At 33.4% G+C, this 17,983-nt stretch overlaps 1 protein-coding gene across 5 annotated transcripts in view; it reads right to left on the reverse strand.

Moving 5' to 3' along the window:
* RALGAPA1 (Ral GTPase activating protein catalytic subunit alpha 1) overlaps positions 1-17,983 on the reverse strand; it is a 243,060-nt gene that overhangs the window by 173,499 nt on the left and 51,578 nt on the right. For all 5 annotated transcript variants that reach the window (XM_087823517.1, XM_087823523.1, XM_016198437.2 and 2 more), the window contains exons 7-12: positions 16,782-16,897; positions 14,366-14,504; positions 13,188-13,396; positions 11,147-11,386; positions 3,582-3,779; positions 67-204 (exon numbers count right to left, since the gene is read on the reverse strand). In XM_087823517.1, the coding sequence (XP_087679643.1) occupies positions 67-204; positions 3,582-3,779; positions 11,147-11,386; positions 13,188-13,396; positions 14,366-14,504; positions 16,782-16,897 (1,040 nt within the window). The remainder of the gene's footprint in view (positions 1-66; positions 205-3,581; positions 3,780-11,146; positions 11,387-13,187; positions 13,397-14,365; positions 14,505-16,781; positions 16,898-17,983) is intronic.

Genomic DNA, 17,983 nt, shown 5'->3' on the forward strand with positions numbered 1-17,983 from the left:
ACATTGAAATATTGAACTATGTTAAAAATATTTAAAGATTGTTTTTCAAAATCAAGCATGATCCACCTGCAAAACTGCCTGGGTACCAGCCCGTATGTTTTGTTCTGTGGCTTCTTCAGAGGCATTATGAAGAACATCTTGGTAGGTGCCGTTTTTTGCCCAAGTGGAATTTCGAACATGATCAGCAATATTGGTCCCATTTTCCTGAAGCAAAATACCACGTTTTTAATATTTCATTAATTAAGAATGCTATGACAGTCAGTAAGTTGAAGTAAACTGGAAATTATTGGAACCCACTGCTAAGCATCTTCTCAGAAAAGATGTCTTATTTGATTACAAAAGCTATGTATGTTCACTATATTAAAAAAGGTTCTCATTCACAAAAATAAAAAGTAAAAACTTATCTGTAGGTACAGCCAGAGATTATTATATCATTTCAGATATAGAGACATATTTCTATGTGCTTAATGTATAAACCTCCCCTCAAGAAGGAGATTATATTATTTACAGCCTTGTAAGAGATGAATTTTGTTCTAAAGTAAATGCCAGAATCTAAATAAATAAAATAGGAAAATGCTTCTATTTATCCTACTTAATACTAATAAAATTCCTCCTATCCAAAGATACACTACTGGTACTTGAAACCACTAAAACTGCAACTTTCTGCTTGAGTTTTAGCTGTCAGAAGTCTTGCACACTAGGGATTTCCCTCAGGGGAAAAGCCACACAAACAGAAATTTCACTCAATGTTGTTCCCTTTCTTAAAGCGACTCTCTAGTTTCTTTCAGTTTTTGGTCACTCACTAGTATCTTCAAATAGTTTTCAAAAAAATACTTTTTTTCTAGAGCTTATAATTGTAAAATGCAGGAGGTTTAGTATAATACAAACTACTCTACCATTGCCAGGAGCAGCACTGAACTCAGCTCTGAGTGGCCAAAACAGAATACCATGGTCTAGTCTATACTTTTCTACTAAGCTCCATACTCCTATCATCAGGCAATGTCTAAATAGTTCTCCCTGAATGACCCACAAGCACCTCAAACTCAAAATGTTTAAAAGTAAGTTTATTAACTATGTCTCCCCAGCCCCCTACTTCCTACCAACCTCTCCAGCTACCTTGACCACCACCACCAAACTTGCTCTTTTAAATTCCTATTCCAGTATGAATGGCAACGACCCAAAGAAAGACTTGGGACACCTCCCCATTTCTCTCAGCCAATTTAGTCATTGAAGCATATTGATTTTACCACCAAAGCAGCTCATATATTAGTCTTCTCCCTTATATTCCCATTGCAACTGCCAATGTCCCATCTCTATCAAGTACTTAGCATCTTCCTTCCGAACTGTGCTAATACCTCCCTAACTAGTCTCTTTGCCTCCAGAATGGTGTCCAATCTATCTTCGACCCCGGTCTTGCTATAATCCTCCTGAAATATGTAATTATCCACGCCATTCTTCTACTCATAACCTTCGAAGGCTTTCCAGTGTCTAGAATGTAATCGAAGTCCATTAGAATGGCATACAAGTCATTTAACAGTCTAGTTCTTGCCTATCTCATATTTCCTATTATTCTCCCCTACCTGCTCTTAGCTATAGCCAATTGAAAATATTTTTAAGGTCTCTCACATTTTTGTAGATTCCACTCACATCGTGTGGTTCCTTTCCCATTTGTTACCTGCTCCTCACATTATACTACCTCCTCCATGAAGCCTTCCCTAAGCAGTTAGATAGTCCCTCTTTCACACTTTATATCATAGCAATAATACTGTTTTATACTTTTTACTTTGTATATTTGTCTTCTTGCTAAACCATCAGTTATGTGAAGACAGAAATGATGTCTTTTCATGCTTATATCTCCAACACTGGTTCTCAATGTGGGTATTACTGTGTTTTACAGAGCACGTTGAAATCTGTGGAGTGTTTTGTTGCCACAAAAATAGAGAATACCACTGAGATTTTTTTCATTTTATTTTTTAATTTTTTAAAATTATGCACCCTTATGTTCATTGCAGCATTAACCACTGAGATTTTTAATGGAATGATCCAGGGAATATTAAACATACTACAAGGTGCCTGATAATCTGCACATACACAAACTCTCCTGTATCTAGCATGTCTTACAAATGTCTCACATATACTACGTGAATAAAAAACCTATTTATTTAAAAAAAAATTTATAAAAATTATCTGAATTTATAACTTAACTCTATTTTATAATTAATGCCTAATTTTAAAGGATCTTTTAATATACTGAATTTCTCAGAAATATAAATCAATAAATGATTCTCTTTTGTTTTTGGTTCATGCCATTAGCAAGAGTTGCTGGCATTTTAAAAAAATCATCTCTCTAATGGCAACACGGGTTGCAGTATTTGAGCAAGCAGAACACACCTATACCACACACCTACATCACTCTGCATTTGTCGCTTCACACTTTCCCACCTCCTTCCTCCCTCCCTCTTTCAACCGTCTGTTTTTTAATTATGTATGTAAATAGATATTATGTCATTTTTATTTAAGGATAGTAAATTACACAGGGTAGGTTTAGTATTAAGCTATAAATTCATGACAAAAAATTGGGGGAAAACAAATTGTTTAGATTGATAGGGTTATCTTCTAACTTGATGCAAAAATTGGATATTTTTGTTGGTATACAACAAATAGAACTGCAAATATTATTTTATAATTTACATGGTTAATTTTATCTATTTCAATTATATTAGTTACATTCTCTTCCTTCTTAGACACAGGAGAGGATGCTCTATAAATATATACATCACAAATAGACATATAAATGTTGATTCACTGAATCCCTGTAGAATGTGGCCCATTCATTCATAAGTTAATATTCTGACAAATTTCATTGATAATATTAAATGAATCACCAAGATGAATAAACATTACCAAATTGCTCCTATCTGGATTTAGTAAGATACATGCCAATATCAGACTCTCATTTTGGTGAGAGCCTGACCTATGACAACGGTTAAATAACCAAGGGACAAAAATTCATTTAGGCTTAAGAAATAAAAGGAACCATGGACCAAATTCCAAACGGGACTCTTCTCTCTTTTTCCCACTGTGAGCAAACTCTAGTCATTCTTAACACAGACCAACTTATTTAGCACATCAATATGTTTTTTATTCTGCAATTAGCATTAATGCAAAATTTTTCAAAGAATTCAGAATATTCTGGTTTGGGCTGGGTACCCAATCCTAGAATAAGAGAGGTAAGAAGGAACTGTAGTTTGGTAATCACTCTAAGAAGTATGTACTACAACATCCATTTCAATCGACTACCACAGTTTTAAATACTACATCTTTTATAATAACACCTGATTCTGACCTAGACAATGACATAAAGATTCAGTATATAACCTCAATATTAATTTTTTAAAGTTGTGACATCAAAGAGCTTTGGCATAGGGTACTGAGGTAACTGTAATATTACTGAAATTATAAAATATACTAATGGTATCTTTACCTTCCCATTTAGTAAGTACATGTGTGTTAACATTACACTTTTGTGAAAATCTAATCTATTAAACGAATAATAAAATATGTAAGTCTTATCATTTTACCTCTTCTCTCTTTTCTCCTTCTTCCACTGAAATATCATGGTCTGTGACATTGTCAATGCAAGGTAAGTCAGAAGAAGAAATCACAATTTCTTCAGGCTCTTGCATGAACAAAGGTTTTTCCTCTTGCTGAATCCATTCTTGATATACTTTTACCACTTTTCTCATTGCTGCTGCTTCACAGATTGGTAATAAAAATGCCTAGTAAAAAAAAGAAGAGAACAGAAATAATGACACTTTTTAGATGCTTTTTACTTTGCTAAAACCCACTAATACATACATTTCTATCTTGTTATAAAATGAGATGGAAAACCACTTTTCTAAGTTAAAGTGAACCAATTCATTGTCAGAAAAAGCCTTTTGTCTCCAAATAATTTGTAAATACACTGAGATAGGAATGTTTTTGGTAGACAGACACTGGTTTCAAGTGCAAAGAGCAAAGATTTGTTTCAAATGTATTATCTGTCTCAGAATGAAAATATTTGTTCTATAAAAGAACTGTGGTCCTACAAAGCTCAATGTTAACGTAACTTTTCATATAAATCACATTTTGCAAGTTAAACTGTTCTTTTAGGTTACTATTAAAATAAATTTTATAAGATTTTAATTGAAAAATAAATATTAAATCTGACTCGGAGAATTAAAGTCACATGTAACAAGGCAACTGAGATTTTCTAAGCACATGAAAAAAAAATGTTACAGCTTTCTTATTTCTTTTTACATACAATAGTTATATGAGTTAAATAATAAGGCAAAATACTTAGAAAATTAAAAGAAATATTTTACAGTTATTCTTTCCTTTAGGTACTTCCCAGGTTGCCTTAACTTTTTAAAAAGTAAATATTTCCTCATCACAAAAATACCACATTTTCACATCAAAAGAAGTTGTTTAATACAATTCAGACATCAGCTATACAACTAATTATCTCAAGACTTGGCTTCTATAAATACATGTTATACCTCAGTTAGCAATGAGAAAGTGCCTGGCACTCAACAGTTACTGAACTTGATTCACTCAACAACTATTTAGTAGGTGCCTACTCTATGCCAGGCACGAAGGATACAATGATGAATGAACAACAGAATTATTCTCAAAATTAAACAAGTAACTTTTTAAATAATTGTAAAACTCAGGAGAGATACTATGAAAAAAAGTATAGTTTTTAAAAAAATCATAAAAAAGAAGAGGCGGAGGAAAGGGTTGAGAAGAAAAAGAGGAAGGTTTAAGGACAAAAGTTCAGATAGGGAAACCAGTAATTGGGAAGGCTATGAGGATGAAATGATTTTAAAAATAAAAAGTAGTGCCCGACCAGCATGGCTCAGCAGTTGAGCATTGACTTATGATCTAGGAGGTCATGGTTCGATTCCCAGTCAGGGCACATGCCCAGGTTGTGGGCTCGATCCCCAGCAGGGGCCATGCAGGAGGCAGCCTATCAATGACTCTCATCATTGATGTTTCTATCTCTCTCTCCCCCTCTCCCTTCCTCTCTCTTTGAAATCAATAAAATATATATATTTAAATAAATAATAAAAATAAAAAGTAAAGGTTCAAGATGGTTGTGGTGAGGAGTATGCTGAACTCATACCCTCCCCCATGAGAAAATCAAATATACGTGTGTATAGGTATATGGGAAGCCCTTGGGAGCTGTAGGAACTCTCTGCCCAAGACTGGAGAAGCCGGTGAGCACCATTATTTATGCTCCACTCCACTTTCATAGGGCAGGCAGGTGCTCTATGCCTGTGCTTTGGACTACTTGCAAGATTCCCACAGCTCAGTTCACAGCTACACTGCTTGGAGCTTTTAGCCTCCAAACAAAGGAAGCAAGCAGAAACACCAAGGCATCACCATACCCACCTGGCCTTCCTGCTAAGAGCTGCTCAGCTCTTGCTGGCTAGTGCCTGGGACACCATAAGCATCTGTTGGGCTCTAAGCAGCTTCCCAAAACAACCCAACACTTGAAGCCTACATAGGTCTCTTCTACATGGGATCACTTTCATTATAACAAACGAGAAACTGCATAGAGAATAGAGATGTGGGAGCTCTCAAGGGACTGCAGGAATTCTCCAGGATCGGAGGGGCTGGTGAGCACCATTGTTTATGTCCCCCTCCACCTCCATACAGTGGGCTCTATCCAGGTGCTCTGGCCTACCTGCAAGGTCACTGCAGTGTGTTTTGGAACACACTGCCTGAACCCATTTGGGCTTGAACAAAGGGAGCAAGCAGGATCATAAGGGCAATACTACATGCACTGCGCCTCCCTACCCAGAGCTGCTCCCACTCAGCAGGCCAGTGCCCACAGAAATCTAAATCACCCACTTGGCTCCTACTGACCTGCCAAACCACACATAGTCTACACAGAGCCCACTTCTACTTAAGGCCAGTTTTTTAAGGCTGTCTAATTCATATAAACTAACACAGAAAGTCAAACAAAATGAAAAGGCAGAATCTCTCTTAAAACAAAGAACAAGGAAAAATCCCCAGGAAAAAGTCCTAAGGAAATGGAAATAATTGCCTAAAAAAGAATTCATAGGAATAGTCATAAGGATGCTCACCAAACATGACAGTGAAATAAAGGAATTAGAGAGAACTTCAAAAAAAAAAAGTGTAAGAAAGAACCAAGCAGGCCTGAAGAATACAGTAACTAAAATAAAAAAACACATTGGGAAAAAATCAACAGCAGATTACGTAACACAAAAGAAGGAATCAGCAATGTGGAAGACAGACTAGTGGAAACCAATCATCAGAACACAGTAAGAAAAAAGAATTTTAAAAAATGAGGATAGTTTAATAATGTGGAAGTCACATATGGCCTTGACAAGAATAGTCTAATTTTAAAAATGAATGAATATAATGAATTCCTATAAATCAAAAGAAAAAGACAAACAACCCTACAGAATAATAACCAAAAAAAGCATATGCATAGGCAATTCAAAGATGAGAAAAGATGCTCAACTTCAGGTTGATGAAGAAAAAGCAAATTAAAACAGGGAAGCACAAACTTTAAAAAATGAGATAATTCACATACATAGGAGCAGAAAAATTTAAAATCTGACTATACAAGTAATGGCAAAGATATAAGGAAATGAGAACTCACAAACACTATCGGACGAAATGTCAATTATTATAACCATGTTGGAGAACAATTTGGCAATAATAGTAAAGCTAATGATGTACAAATTTTCCAACCCACAATTCTACTTCTAGGTTTACATCCTAGGGAAGTTCTTCCAGATGTGCAAAAAAAAATACATATATAAGAATGTTCAACATAGCACTTATCTGGAATAGTGAGAAATTGGAAACAAGTTAAAACACCATCAACATAAAAATAAATAAGATGTGAAATAATCATAAATTGCAGTGCCACAAAGTAGTTAAAATGAATGAATGACATATCAACAACAAATCTCAAAAACAATGGTTAATGCAAAAGGGAAGTTGCAGATGATAGTATACCATGACATAATTTATATAAATTTTTTAAATATCTGAAAAATACTATGTAATGTTTATTGAAACATATATTATAAAGTGAAAGTTAAAGGAAAAGCAAAATTAATATGACATAATGATACCCAAAAAGGTTGGTGGCAAATTTATTACATTTAAAAATTATACTCTACACTGAAATACAGAACTTTGTTCAAAATATTTAATGATTATTTTATTTTTTGCACTGCTCTGTTTATAATTGTTAATATTAGATAAACAGTAGACAAATGCAGCAGCAAATCAATTGTATTAGCAGAATATTATCCTCACTGATGTGTAGGTTAGGTACAGATTCTAAACCTATAATCAAAAGTTTCTTTTCTTTGCTCTGAATAAAACTGAACTGTGAGTTCTCTACAGAAAGTGGCATTTTGGGCTTTCCCACTTTTTGTAGAGCCAAAAACAAATGAAAAGACCCAGAATAAAGACAGTTGACCTACAAAGCGATAAGAGTACAACCACTGTTTAACATCTCAACAGCAACAATGTAAAATAGAGAACAATAGGAAAATATACGAGTATCTGAAATGTGCTGGATGAAAGTGATTGTCAGCCCTGGCCCATGTGGCTCAGTTGGTTGGAACACTGTCCCATGCACCAAAGGGTTGCTGGTTTGATTCCCAGTCAGGATACATACCCAGGTTTCGGGTTTGATTCCTGGTCAGGGTACACAGAGGAGACAACCAATCGATGTTTCTCTCTCCCCCTTCCTCTCTACCTAAAAATCAATAAAAAACATATCCTCTCGTCAGGATTTTGAAAAAAGAAGAAAATAATTGTCAATCTAGAATTCTATGTTTAGTAGAAAAAAAATCTTTCTAGAAAGTGGTCAAATTAAAGATATTTCACCCAGGCAAAAAATGTGTTAAGTGTTTGATACCAACAGGCATCCACTAAAGTAAATTCTCATGATGAACTTTATGCAAAGGAAAGAGATTCTAAGTGGAAGATTTTAAAGGGAAGAAATCATAATCAAAGAAAGTGATAAATATATAATGAAATGCAAATTAATATGGAGTATATAGAATTAAATAATGCTGGAGTTAAAACACAAATATGCACACCCTAGCCAGTGTGGCTCAGCTGGCTAGAATGTCGTCCTGCACACCAAAAGGTGTCAGGTTTGATTATGGTCAGGGCACATACTCAGGTTGCAGGCACTTACAGGAAGCAACCGATAATGTTTCTCTCTCACATTGATGTTTCTCTCTCTCTCTCCCCCTCCTTTCCTCTCTCTCTAAAATAAATGAAAACATGTCCTCTAGGTGAAGATTAAAAAAACAAAACAAAAAACCTCAAAGCACAAATTTGCAAAATAGAACTAAATTATTTGATGATAAAATATATAAGTTGTAGGGCAAAATTAGAGTAATAGGTTTCAAGATCCTTGTACTGTCTAGAAAAAGGGTAAAAATAATAACTTTAAGCCTTGGAAAGTGAAGCATGTATGTTAAAATTCATACAGTAATAACAAAAGAAACAGAGTATACCTTTCAAACCACATGATGGGGAGGAGGAGGATAAAGAATAAAAAGCCATTAATTAAAAAGAAAGTAAAAAATATGAGAATGAAAAAAATATAAAAAAGAAAAACCGAAAGAACAAAATAAGAGAATAACAATAAATTTAAATATATCAGTAATTAAAATAAATATTCTAGTTAAAAGACAAAGATTTTAAAAAATCCAATCATATTTATAAGAGACATATATATCTAATTATATAAAAATGGTTGAAAATAGAGACCTTAAAAAAAGATACGTGAGGCTAATTCTAATAAAAAGAAAGTGATATAAATGTACTGGTAGTAGATAAAACAGCTGTTAAGCAAAAATAATTTCTACAGATGACAAAGGCCATAAATAGAAGGTTTAATTCACTAGCATATAAAATTATAAACATGTATGTACTTAATTACATAGCTTCAAAATATGCAAAGATAAATGCATGAAACTATAAAGAAAAACGTAGACAAATCACCATCAGAGTATAAAATTTTAACACACCCCTCTCTACAACTGTGACATCAAGCTGACCAAAAATCTTCAGTGAGGATATAGAAAAGTTAACAAACAAGTTAACAAACACAATAATAAGCTTGATATAAGAGACTTTAATGATCACTGAACTCATGAGAAAAGAATACATTGTTTACAAGCACACAAGACATTTATGAGAACTGATTACATACTGAACTATACATTTTAATAAATTTTAAATAATTACTACCGTACAGACTATATATATTCTCTGACCAAAAAAATCACATTAGAAACTTGTAAGAAAAAAGAACTAGAAAAATCTAAAATGTAGATTTTAGACACTGGTAAATGACTCATAAGTCAAAGAAGGTATTAACATGAAAATCAGAAAATACTTAGAAGTAAACAATAACAAAAATGCTATACATCAAAATTTGTAGAATGTAGCTAAAACATTAAGAGGTAAATTAATAGCCTCAAAAATGCTTATATGAGAAAAATGTGAGGCTAAAATTAATTAGCTAGAAAAAGAAGCACCAAATAAAATTAAGAAAAGCAGAAAGAAAATAAAAAGCAAAAATTAAGAGAAAAATAAACAGAAAACAGAAAATTTAAAAAGCCAAAAGTTTATTCTTTGAAAAGATGAAATTGACATTCTGCTGGCAAGAATCATCAAAAAAAAAGCAAATAAGGAATAAATGCTTATGGAAATGAAGAGGGGGAATATAAATATAAATGCTTCAGAGAGTTAAGAGTACAACAGGATGTAATGAACTTTATGTTATATCTAAAAACAATTGCAATAAATAAATTCATAGAAAAATAAACTTATTCAAAGTGACTCAAGAACTAGAAAGCTTAAATAATTCTATAAGCTTTAAATTTTGTCATTTGTAAAATATCTTTGCCTTCCCGTTTGTCATATATCTGTCAACACAAACCCTAAACTTGGCAACTAGAAACACTGCCAAAGCTGGACAAAATGTTACCGGTTTGTTCTTTCGGTTGACAAAGCTACTGCTGTCTCATGCTTTGTTTTACATATTAATAAACGTGTAGGAGATGAAGACTGGCTTTGCCTAGAGAGCTCCCTGGCATGTGAAGGCAGTATGGCATAGAATAAAGAGCAATGACATGGGAACCAGACCTGGGAGTATTAGTCCTGGATCTACCACTTACTTGCTTTGAGATTTTCAGCTACAAAACTCAGTGTTCACCTGGAAAAGTTAAGTATCTTTGCTATTAAAAGTAAATGATCAGTTTTCATAGGTTTATTTTCCACAAAATGTCTATATAATTGAGAATGTGCACTTTGGATTTCTAGCTATCTTTATGTGAAATAGCTTTCATTCTTTTCATTTCCCTCTTCTTCTTTATTTATTCCCCATATAATATGTGCCTTAAGCAACTTTAATTTCAGAATGCCTTAGAGGACAAAACTAAACCCCTAAAGGAAGGATAAAGGCAATTGAAACATCGCTTCTTGTCTGACCAGGCATGGCTCAGCAGTTGAGCATTGACCTAGAATCCAGGAGATCACGGTTCGATTCCTGGTCAGGGCACATGCCTGGGTTGCAGGCTCGATCCCCAGTCGGGGGGGCTTGCAGGAGGCAGCCAATCAAAGACTCATCACTGATGTTTCAACTTTCTCTCTCCCTTTCCTTTCCTGAGATCAATAAAGATATATTTAAAAACAAAAACTTTAAAAACCACATTGCTTCTTATATTTATAAACCACTTCATTGATCAGAGAAAGATGAAATAATTCATATTTAAGTAATAATAATAATTTTATAATAATTTATTAATCAAGTAATAGGAAGAAAAGTTTCAAACCACAAAGTGAGTAAAAAAATTATTCTGATAACAAGTATGAGGGGGTAGTTATTAAACAAAAAACATCAAAAACTAAAAAATATAATAGGAAATACTAAAGGACTAGAAGTAGTCAGTTTTAAAAACTAAATATGAACTTTAAAAAACATTTTCATCTAGAAGAATAAATTTTAAAAAGCTGAAAGTCAATACGGTACATTCAATATTAAAGACAAAAGTCTGTATTACAAATTAAAAAATACTAAGAGGTACTTTACCTGACGAAATATCTCTGTGACAAAGTTTACATTACTTCTTTTAGAAGAAAAAACTCTGCGAACTATTTCAATGTCTGTGAGATGTTCTTCATCAATACTACAGAGACTGGATGAGCTAGGTTCTCGCTCTGTCAGAGTGCTTGTATTAGAATGAGACTGTTCTGGTTCTGTAGTTCTATCAGTTTTATCAGTATTATCATTTTTGTTTTCTTCTCTGGATACCAAACTAGCTGCTGCTCTCTAAAATAAAAACAAAATGAGGAGGATATCATAATCATAACAAGGTATTTTGTCTTCTAATAACAAATACTGGCAGAATCCAAAGAATTCATTCTAAATAGTTAAATGGCAATGCAAAAAATTCAACATCTAAGTGATACAGTGATACTCACTAGTCATCTACTCATCTATAATAGGATTTATTTTTCAGTATGTTTGCGGTACAGATAAGTTACTAATTAAAGCTGGGCAAAAAAAAAAAATAATAATGCAGACGGAGTTAGCTCAGAACTGCAATAATAAATAAATAATGTAACACTGGATTATTTGTTCAATAAAGCCTTAACGTCTAAAATCATCTCTAGACAAAAATTACGTAAGTAAAATATTTTTAAACAAAAAACAAAGAAATGGAAAAAAATTTATGACAGAAGTAGAAATGAAGCCAAAAAGTTTTTTAGAAAACTCTATTCTAATAACTTAATAGAATTTTCACCATGAATGAAGATGAAAAAGTAAAAGTGCTAAGGTGATGATAAAGAGATGACTATCATGGTATAATAGGAGAAGCACTATTCTGTGAGTATCATAGTAAATTACTTTCTGATAAGTTACTCAACTTTTGGTTTCGTTTTGCCATCCATATAAAATAAGAAGGTAAATGATCCTAAATATGTCCCCAATAAAAAACTCTACGATTTAGTCCATTAAGTTCTGGGATAAAAAAACAGTTCTACTTGAGAGTTTCTACATTTAATAATTCTTTGTAATGAACTTGGAACAAAGTTTTGGGGAAAACACACACATAGCTACATATAAATAGAAGGCTAAGGGTAAGTAAGTCAAATTTTCTAAATGCTAATAAACTAATAAATACATTATAACTCCATTTAATTTTTTAAAAACTTAAGAAGTCATACAAAACGCACACACAGTATAAGATTTTTAAAACTAAATGAGAAAATCTGAGGAAAGAAAAATAAAATAGTAAGAAAAAATACTCAATATGGACAGGTTCTGAAAAAATGCACACTGAGGGAAAAATAAAAAGTGAAGAAAAAAGGAAAACTTTAATTAAAAGTAACAGGTTTTTAAATATTAGCTCCTCCTTTATAGAACTGTATAATTTTACATAATATTTCCGGACACTGTATTTGTTGAAAAAAAAAATGAATGAAATGGTGACAGAACTTTAAATCAGCATTCTATGAATGCCTAGAAATCTAAAAAGAACTATGAAGGTCCTACAACCATTTGATTGCAAAATGTTTCAAAATGCAAGAATTTGTAAAATTCAGAACTTTTTTATTCATACAATTCAGGATATTTTTAGTACTATAAAATTAGCATAAACTACAGAAATAAATTAAAAGCTGAGACTCAGCCCTGGGTGGTGTGGCTCTGTTGGGCTATCATCCCATACACCAAAAGGTGGCAAATTCGATTCTCCATCAGGGCACATACACAGGTTTTGGGTTCAATCACCAGTCTGGATACGTGCAGGAGGCAACCAATCGATGTTTCTCTCTTACACTGATGTTTCTGTATTTCTCCCTTCCTCTCTCTAAAATCAATAAAAATTGTAAAAAAAAAAACTGAGACTCAGATATGACTGGAGTTATCTCCTATACCTTCCAAGTTTTATGTTTTGCTAAGAAAACTATTAGTTCTACAATTACTGTTAAAATTTGAATTTATAAAACATATTTATACAAAGTAAATATTACTATTATTTGATTTAAATGTGTTCTACACCTAAGGCAAATCAGTGGACAAAATCTCTTCAACCATTTCTTACTCTATCGAGTTATGTGCGTATTACCTGAATATTCTTTGGCAAGACTTCACCTTCCATCCCAGGAATATGAGGTCCTGTATGTGGCTTTGGCTCAAGCCAGAAAGAAACCAGCCAACGCATGACAATAACACGAGCCTTAATGAAAGGCTCTTTTGTACAATATATTGCTTCATTGGTTTCAGCATCCTTCTTTATCATGACATAATGTGGCTTTGGTCTCATCTGTGGGATATCTATGCAAAATAAAGAGAAAAAACACACCACAAAATAAAAAAGGAAGTGTGTTTAGCTAAATCTACATTTTTAAACATTTGTAAAACTGTGTGATGATACCCTGGTTTTAGAAGTAGATTTAGTACAAAAATGACATTTTAAAATAATTTGCTAAATATCAGCAAAATCTAGAAGAGCAAACCACATATAGCTGATATATAAAAACACACCCTTTTAAAAAATATTAAAAGGTTCATGAATTCTAAGGACAGAGAAGCTTCGGAGCCATTTAAAATTAGTAAGAGCTCAATTAACCTAAGATTGAGGCACATATTTTGAAGTTACACAAAACATGAGAAGTTTTCCTTGGTTTTTAAAGCAAATAATGTTCCTAGCAGCAAAGGCTTGCTACTCTAATTTAAGTCATTTCTACTAGCCCTAATGGTTTTGCCTATACCTGTTAGATGCCTAAACTTGGCAGAGCTTAAAACAGAAACATCTTTCTGCAAAAAAGACATTTTCACATACAGACTACCAATGACTTCTATATACAGCAGAGGTCTGCTTCTAACCCAGGATTTGTCCACAAGGCTCTAGCTTCAAGGCTCCAACAGACATCTTGGCACTGCTACTAAATACTGGCCAAAACATGATCAAAATATCTGACAATGTAATTACTCACATGGAATTTGAATAAGATATATTAAATTGAACTCCTGGAGGAGTCTTAAAAAGGAAATTTATAATATAGTGAGATCTATCTCATCCAATAGGTGAGATCCAGAGAATAAGCTTTTAAAAAGATCTCTTCACTCACAATGAAAATTTCCTATTAATAAAATTCCACTTTCGGCATAATCAACTTCTCTAATCAATCTATACAAATATTAAATGTTATCAGTTTTCTGCAGGTAACAAATCTCAACTTTACACTGAGGTATGTTTTATTCTTATGCATGATCTTTTAGAAAATTCCAAAGACTACCTACCAAGTACAGGATGATATAAACTGTTCTCCTTGCACATGTTTGGAAAAATATAAGGCAAGTAGTATTTCTTAAAATGTGAAAACAAAAATGAAAATCCCCTTTCTTGGTTTTCTTTGTTCTTCCATTCTAAACTTTTTACCTAAAATACACAATACAATTAGAATCATTCCAGGAAAAAGAAATAATTATTATCTATAATAAACAAGTTTATAAACAGTTACTTAAGCAATATATTAAACTGCTACACTGTGAAGATATATATATGTATATATATTCACATACATAAATATATAAAGAACAAATTTTAAAAACTGGTCTAATGACACACAAATACATTTTATTACAAAAATCTTAGAAGTTAAAATGTACTCTGGAGTCCACAGGCATGGCTCAGTGGCTGAGCATTGACCTATGAACCAAGAAGTCAAGGTTCAATTCCCAGTCAGGTCACATGCCTCGGTTTCGAGCTAAATCCCCATTAGGGGATTTAAAACAAACCCTATGCTCTGGAAAACACTAAAAATTGATTTAAAGCTCAGTTCTACTAATGACAAAGATACTAATGTTCTTTCCCCTTTGCCTCTTCTAGAATAATTCAGTCTAAAAGTTACAAAAAATATGTGAGGGGGGAGGGGGAGTAAAAGCAGTGGCTGTCAAGTGAAAGTAATCAGAGCCTGACCACAGGAAGTAGGGCATCTATAATGGGGGTGTGGCAGGGGCAGCAGTAGCCTAGTGGGGGCTGAGAGTCTGAGAGAGGTGAGGGCAGTGTCCATGAAGTGGGGGGATGGCGGTTAGGGAGGGAACAGGAGGAAACAGAGCAGTAAAATATACTAAGTGAGAATTCCATCAAGGGCACATGCCCAGGTAGTGGGTTTGATCCCCAGTTGGGGGATGCAGGAGGCAGCCGATCAATGACGACCCTCTCATCATTGATGTTTCTGTCTCTCTCTCTCTCTCCTCCCTTCCTCTCTCTGAAATCAATAAAGATATATTAAAAAAAAAAAGTCAATACATACCTACTTTTCAACCCAGCCATTCCACTACTAGGTATTTGCTCAAGGAAAAGGAAAGTTTATGTCCACACAAAAACTTGTTTACCAATATTCACAGTAGTTTTATTTGTAATAGCCAAAAACTGGCAACAACTCACATTACCATCAATAGGTGAATGGATAACAAATTATGGTATATCACTAAAATGGAAAGCTACTCAGTAATAAAATGGACCAAACTACTGACACATACAACAATATGAATACTGTTCAAAATAATTATGCTAAAAAAAGCCAGACCAAAAGAAAACATGTACCATATAATTCCATTTATAAGAAATACGGAAAAATACAAACTATAGAGACAAAAATCAGATCAATGGCTGCTTGGGGATGTAGTGGAAGAGGATGGATTACAAAGGGATCTGAGAACTTTTAATTGTGATAGGCAGGCTCATTATCTCGATTGTGGTGATGGTTTCATGGGTGTATACATGAAATAAAATTAATTAGATCATATATTTCAAAAATTGCAGTTTATTGTATGTTAATTATATCTCAATAAACCAGTAAAGCAATTTTAAAAATCTATATGAAGTACAAAAGTATTTTTTAAAGAAAAACATAATACTAATGATGGTAAAAACTACCCACTATAAAACATTCACTGTCGTGTACTTTTTATTTTAAGTTCTTTGCACTAATTATTTAAGCCTCAAACACCAAAATGGGATAGGTATGATTTTTATCTCTGTTTTAAACACAAAGAAGTAATCTGCCAAAGGTCACACTATGGCAAGATGTAGAAACAGGATTCAAACCCTGCAAACTCATTCAGGGTCCTCATAACATTTGTTTCTGAGTCACAGAGAATTTTTGTGTTTGGAACAGTTACAAGAAATGTGTATAACACTGTTTCCATCTGTCAGGACATGCTCATTTCATGTCTATAGATGAATATGTTACTTTACAAAATACATGCACCTGAAAATTTTAAAAATACAAATAGGTTTAAGAGTAAATTACATTTCCCCACCCCTACCCCATCCTCAGTTCACCTCTCTAGTTGCTGCCTCTTGGCAGACTGATCCTTAATCAAAGATATTTGATTTTCATTTAAAGTACCACAGCTGCTAATTATAAATTAGAAAGTAAACCCCAAGTTGACTCACATAAGAAGGTATATACATAAAGAGTCTACTTTAAAAATTTCTCCTTCTAACTTCCTTTCTAAGAGGTTCATAATGTCTCCAATAATTTTTATTTCAGAAAAGCCATACTAACATATTTTCAAAGGTAAAAATTTGTCATTCCTTCTTTAGGATAATAAGCAAATATCTACTATGTCAAAATAATGGTAAAAGAGGGGGGGATTACCCACACAGGATAGTAAAGGGGGTGATATCAATGAAGATAACATGTACCTGAATTACTATATATTTTAAAAGTGCTTCAAGAAAATAGCTTGTGAGATCTTCTTGTCCTTTATCTCCTGATTGTGGGGGAACAAGAGGAGTAATTTCCTCTATAGTAACTTGAGCTATCCAAAGACAAAAGAAAAGTTGAGAATAATTACAAAACAAATATAACAATGCAATAATATAACCCAAACAAAATTTAACTGCAAAACATATATGCAATACTGCTTGAAAACACTCTAATGATTGAACCCTGAAATAAATCTGAGGTCATTCTGATAGTCCATCACAACAATCATAAGCTTTAATAATCAGCTGTTTCATGAACCCCTGGTTGAGGGAATGTGGCACAGGACTGGACAGGCAGATATGGAGGAATTAAGAGTAAATAACATCTCACTTGGGAAAGAACTTCTCACAATATTTTTAAATTCACATTAAGAGCATCTAGACCATGCTTACTATGTAAGGTAGCCCCTTTATTCAAAGCATGAAATACTATTTCCCTCTCAAAAAGAAAGGAAAGTTAACATCTTAGTTCCTTGATTGCAAAAGTGCACTTATAAGAAACTTTTATATATTTTTACTTCTCAGGTGTTCAAAAACATTCATTATAACAAATGCAAATTCAAGAAAAATCAACCCACAACTAGCTGAACTCTCTCCAATGTTTCATAAACAGCACAATTAGTACCTGGTTTAGCACAGGCAGATCTCTAAACCTATTTCTCAGTAACTATCAGCTAAGTAATCAAGCTCACAGAAATGGACAGAAATGGATTATTTTTAACAATTTTCTTTGCACAAAGTGAAACACACTTGTGCTTTAATGCACATCCGAATTAACTCAAGGATACAAGATGATATGTGAGAATCAGAAATCAGAGATAAATGTAAACAGCCTGTATTAATTATGTATTTCTGATGCTTTGACAGAATGTCCCTTCCACAACTACCTAATTCTCAGAGAGAGTAAAGATAGGCCTGACAAGTGTGCCTTTTATATGCAAAACAACCAACCATGAGTTCACACCTCTACCACTTCCTCTACTGGGCTCACACTCAGGGCCACTATTCCTCTGACCTAATCACCCTAGGTCCAAGTACCAGACAACTAGGGAGAGCCCTTATACCCCAGAGCCTGCTGAAATTATCTAAACTAGCCAATTCCAGGCCTGTTTACCCTGCGTGGAACATTCTTGCCTGCA

The sequence above is a fragment of the Miniopterus natalensis genome, chromosome 1 (genome assembly GCF_054644295.1).
Source record: "Miniopterus natalensis isolate mMinNat1 chromosome 1, mMinNat1.hap1, whole genome shotgun sequence".
Classification (NCBI taxonomy): domain Eukaryota; kingdom Metazoa; phylum Chordata; class Mammalia; order Chiroptera; family Miniopteridae; genus Miniopterus; species Miniopterus natalensis.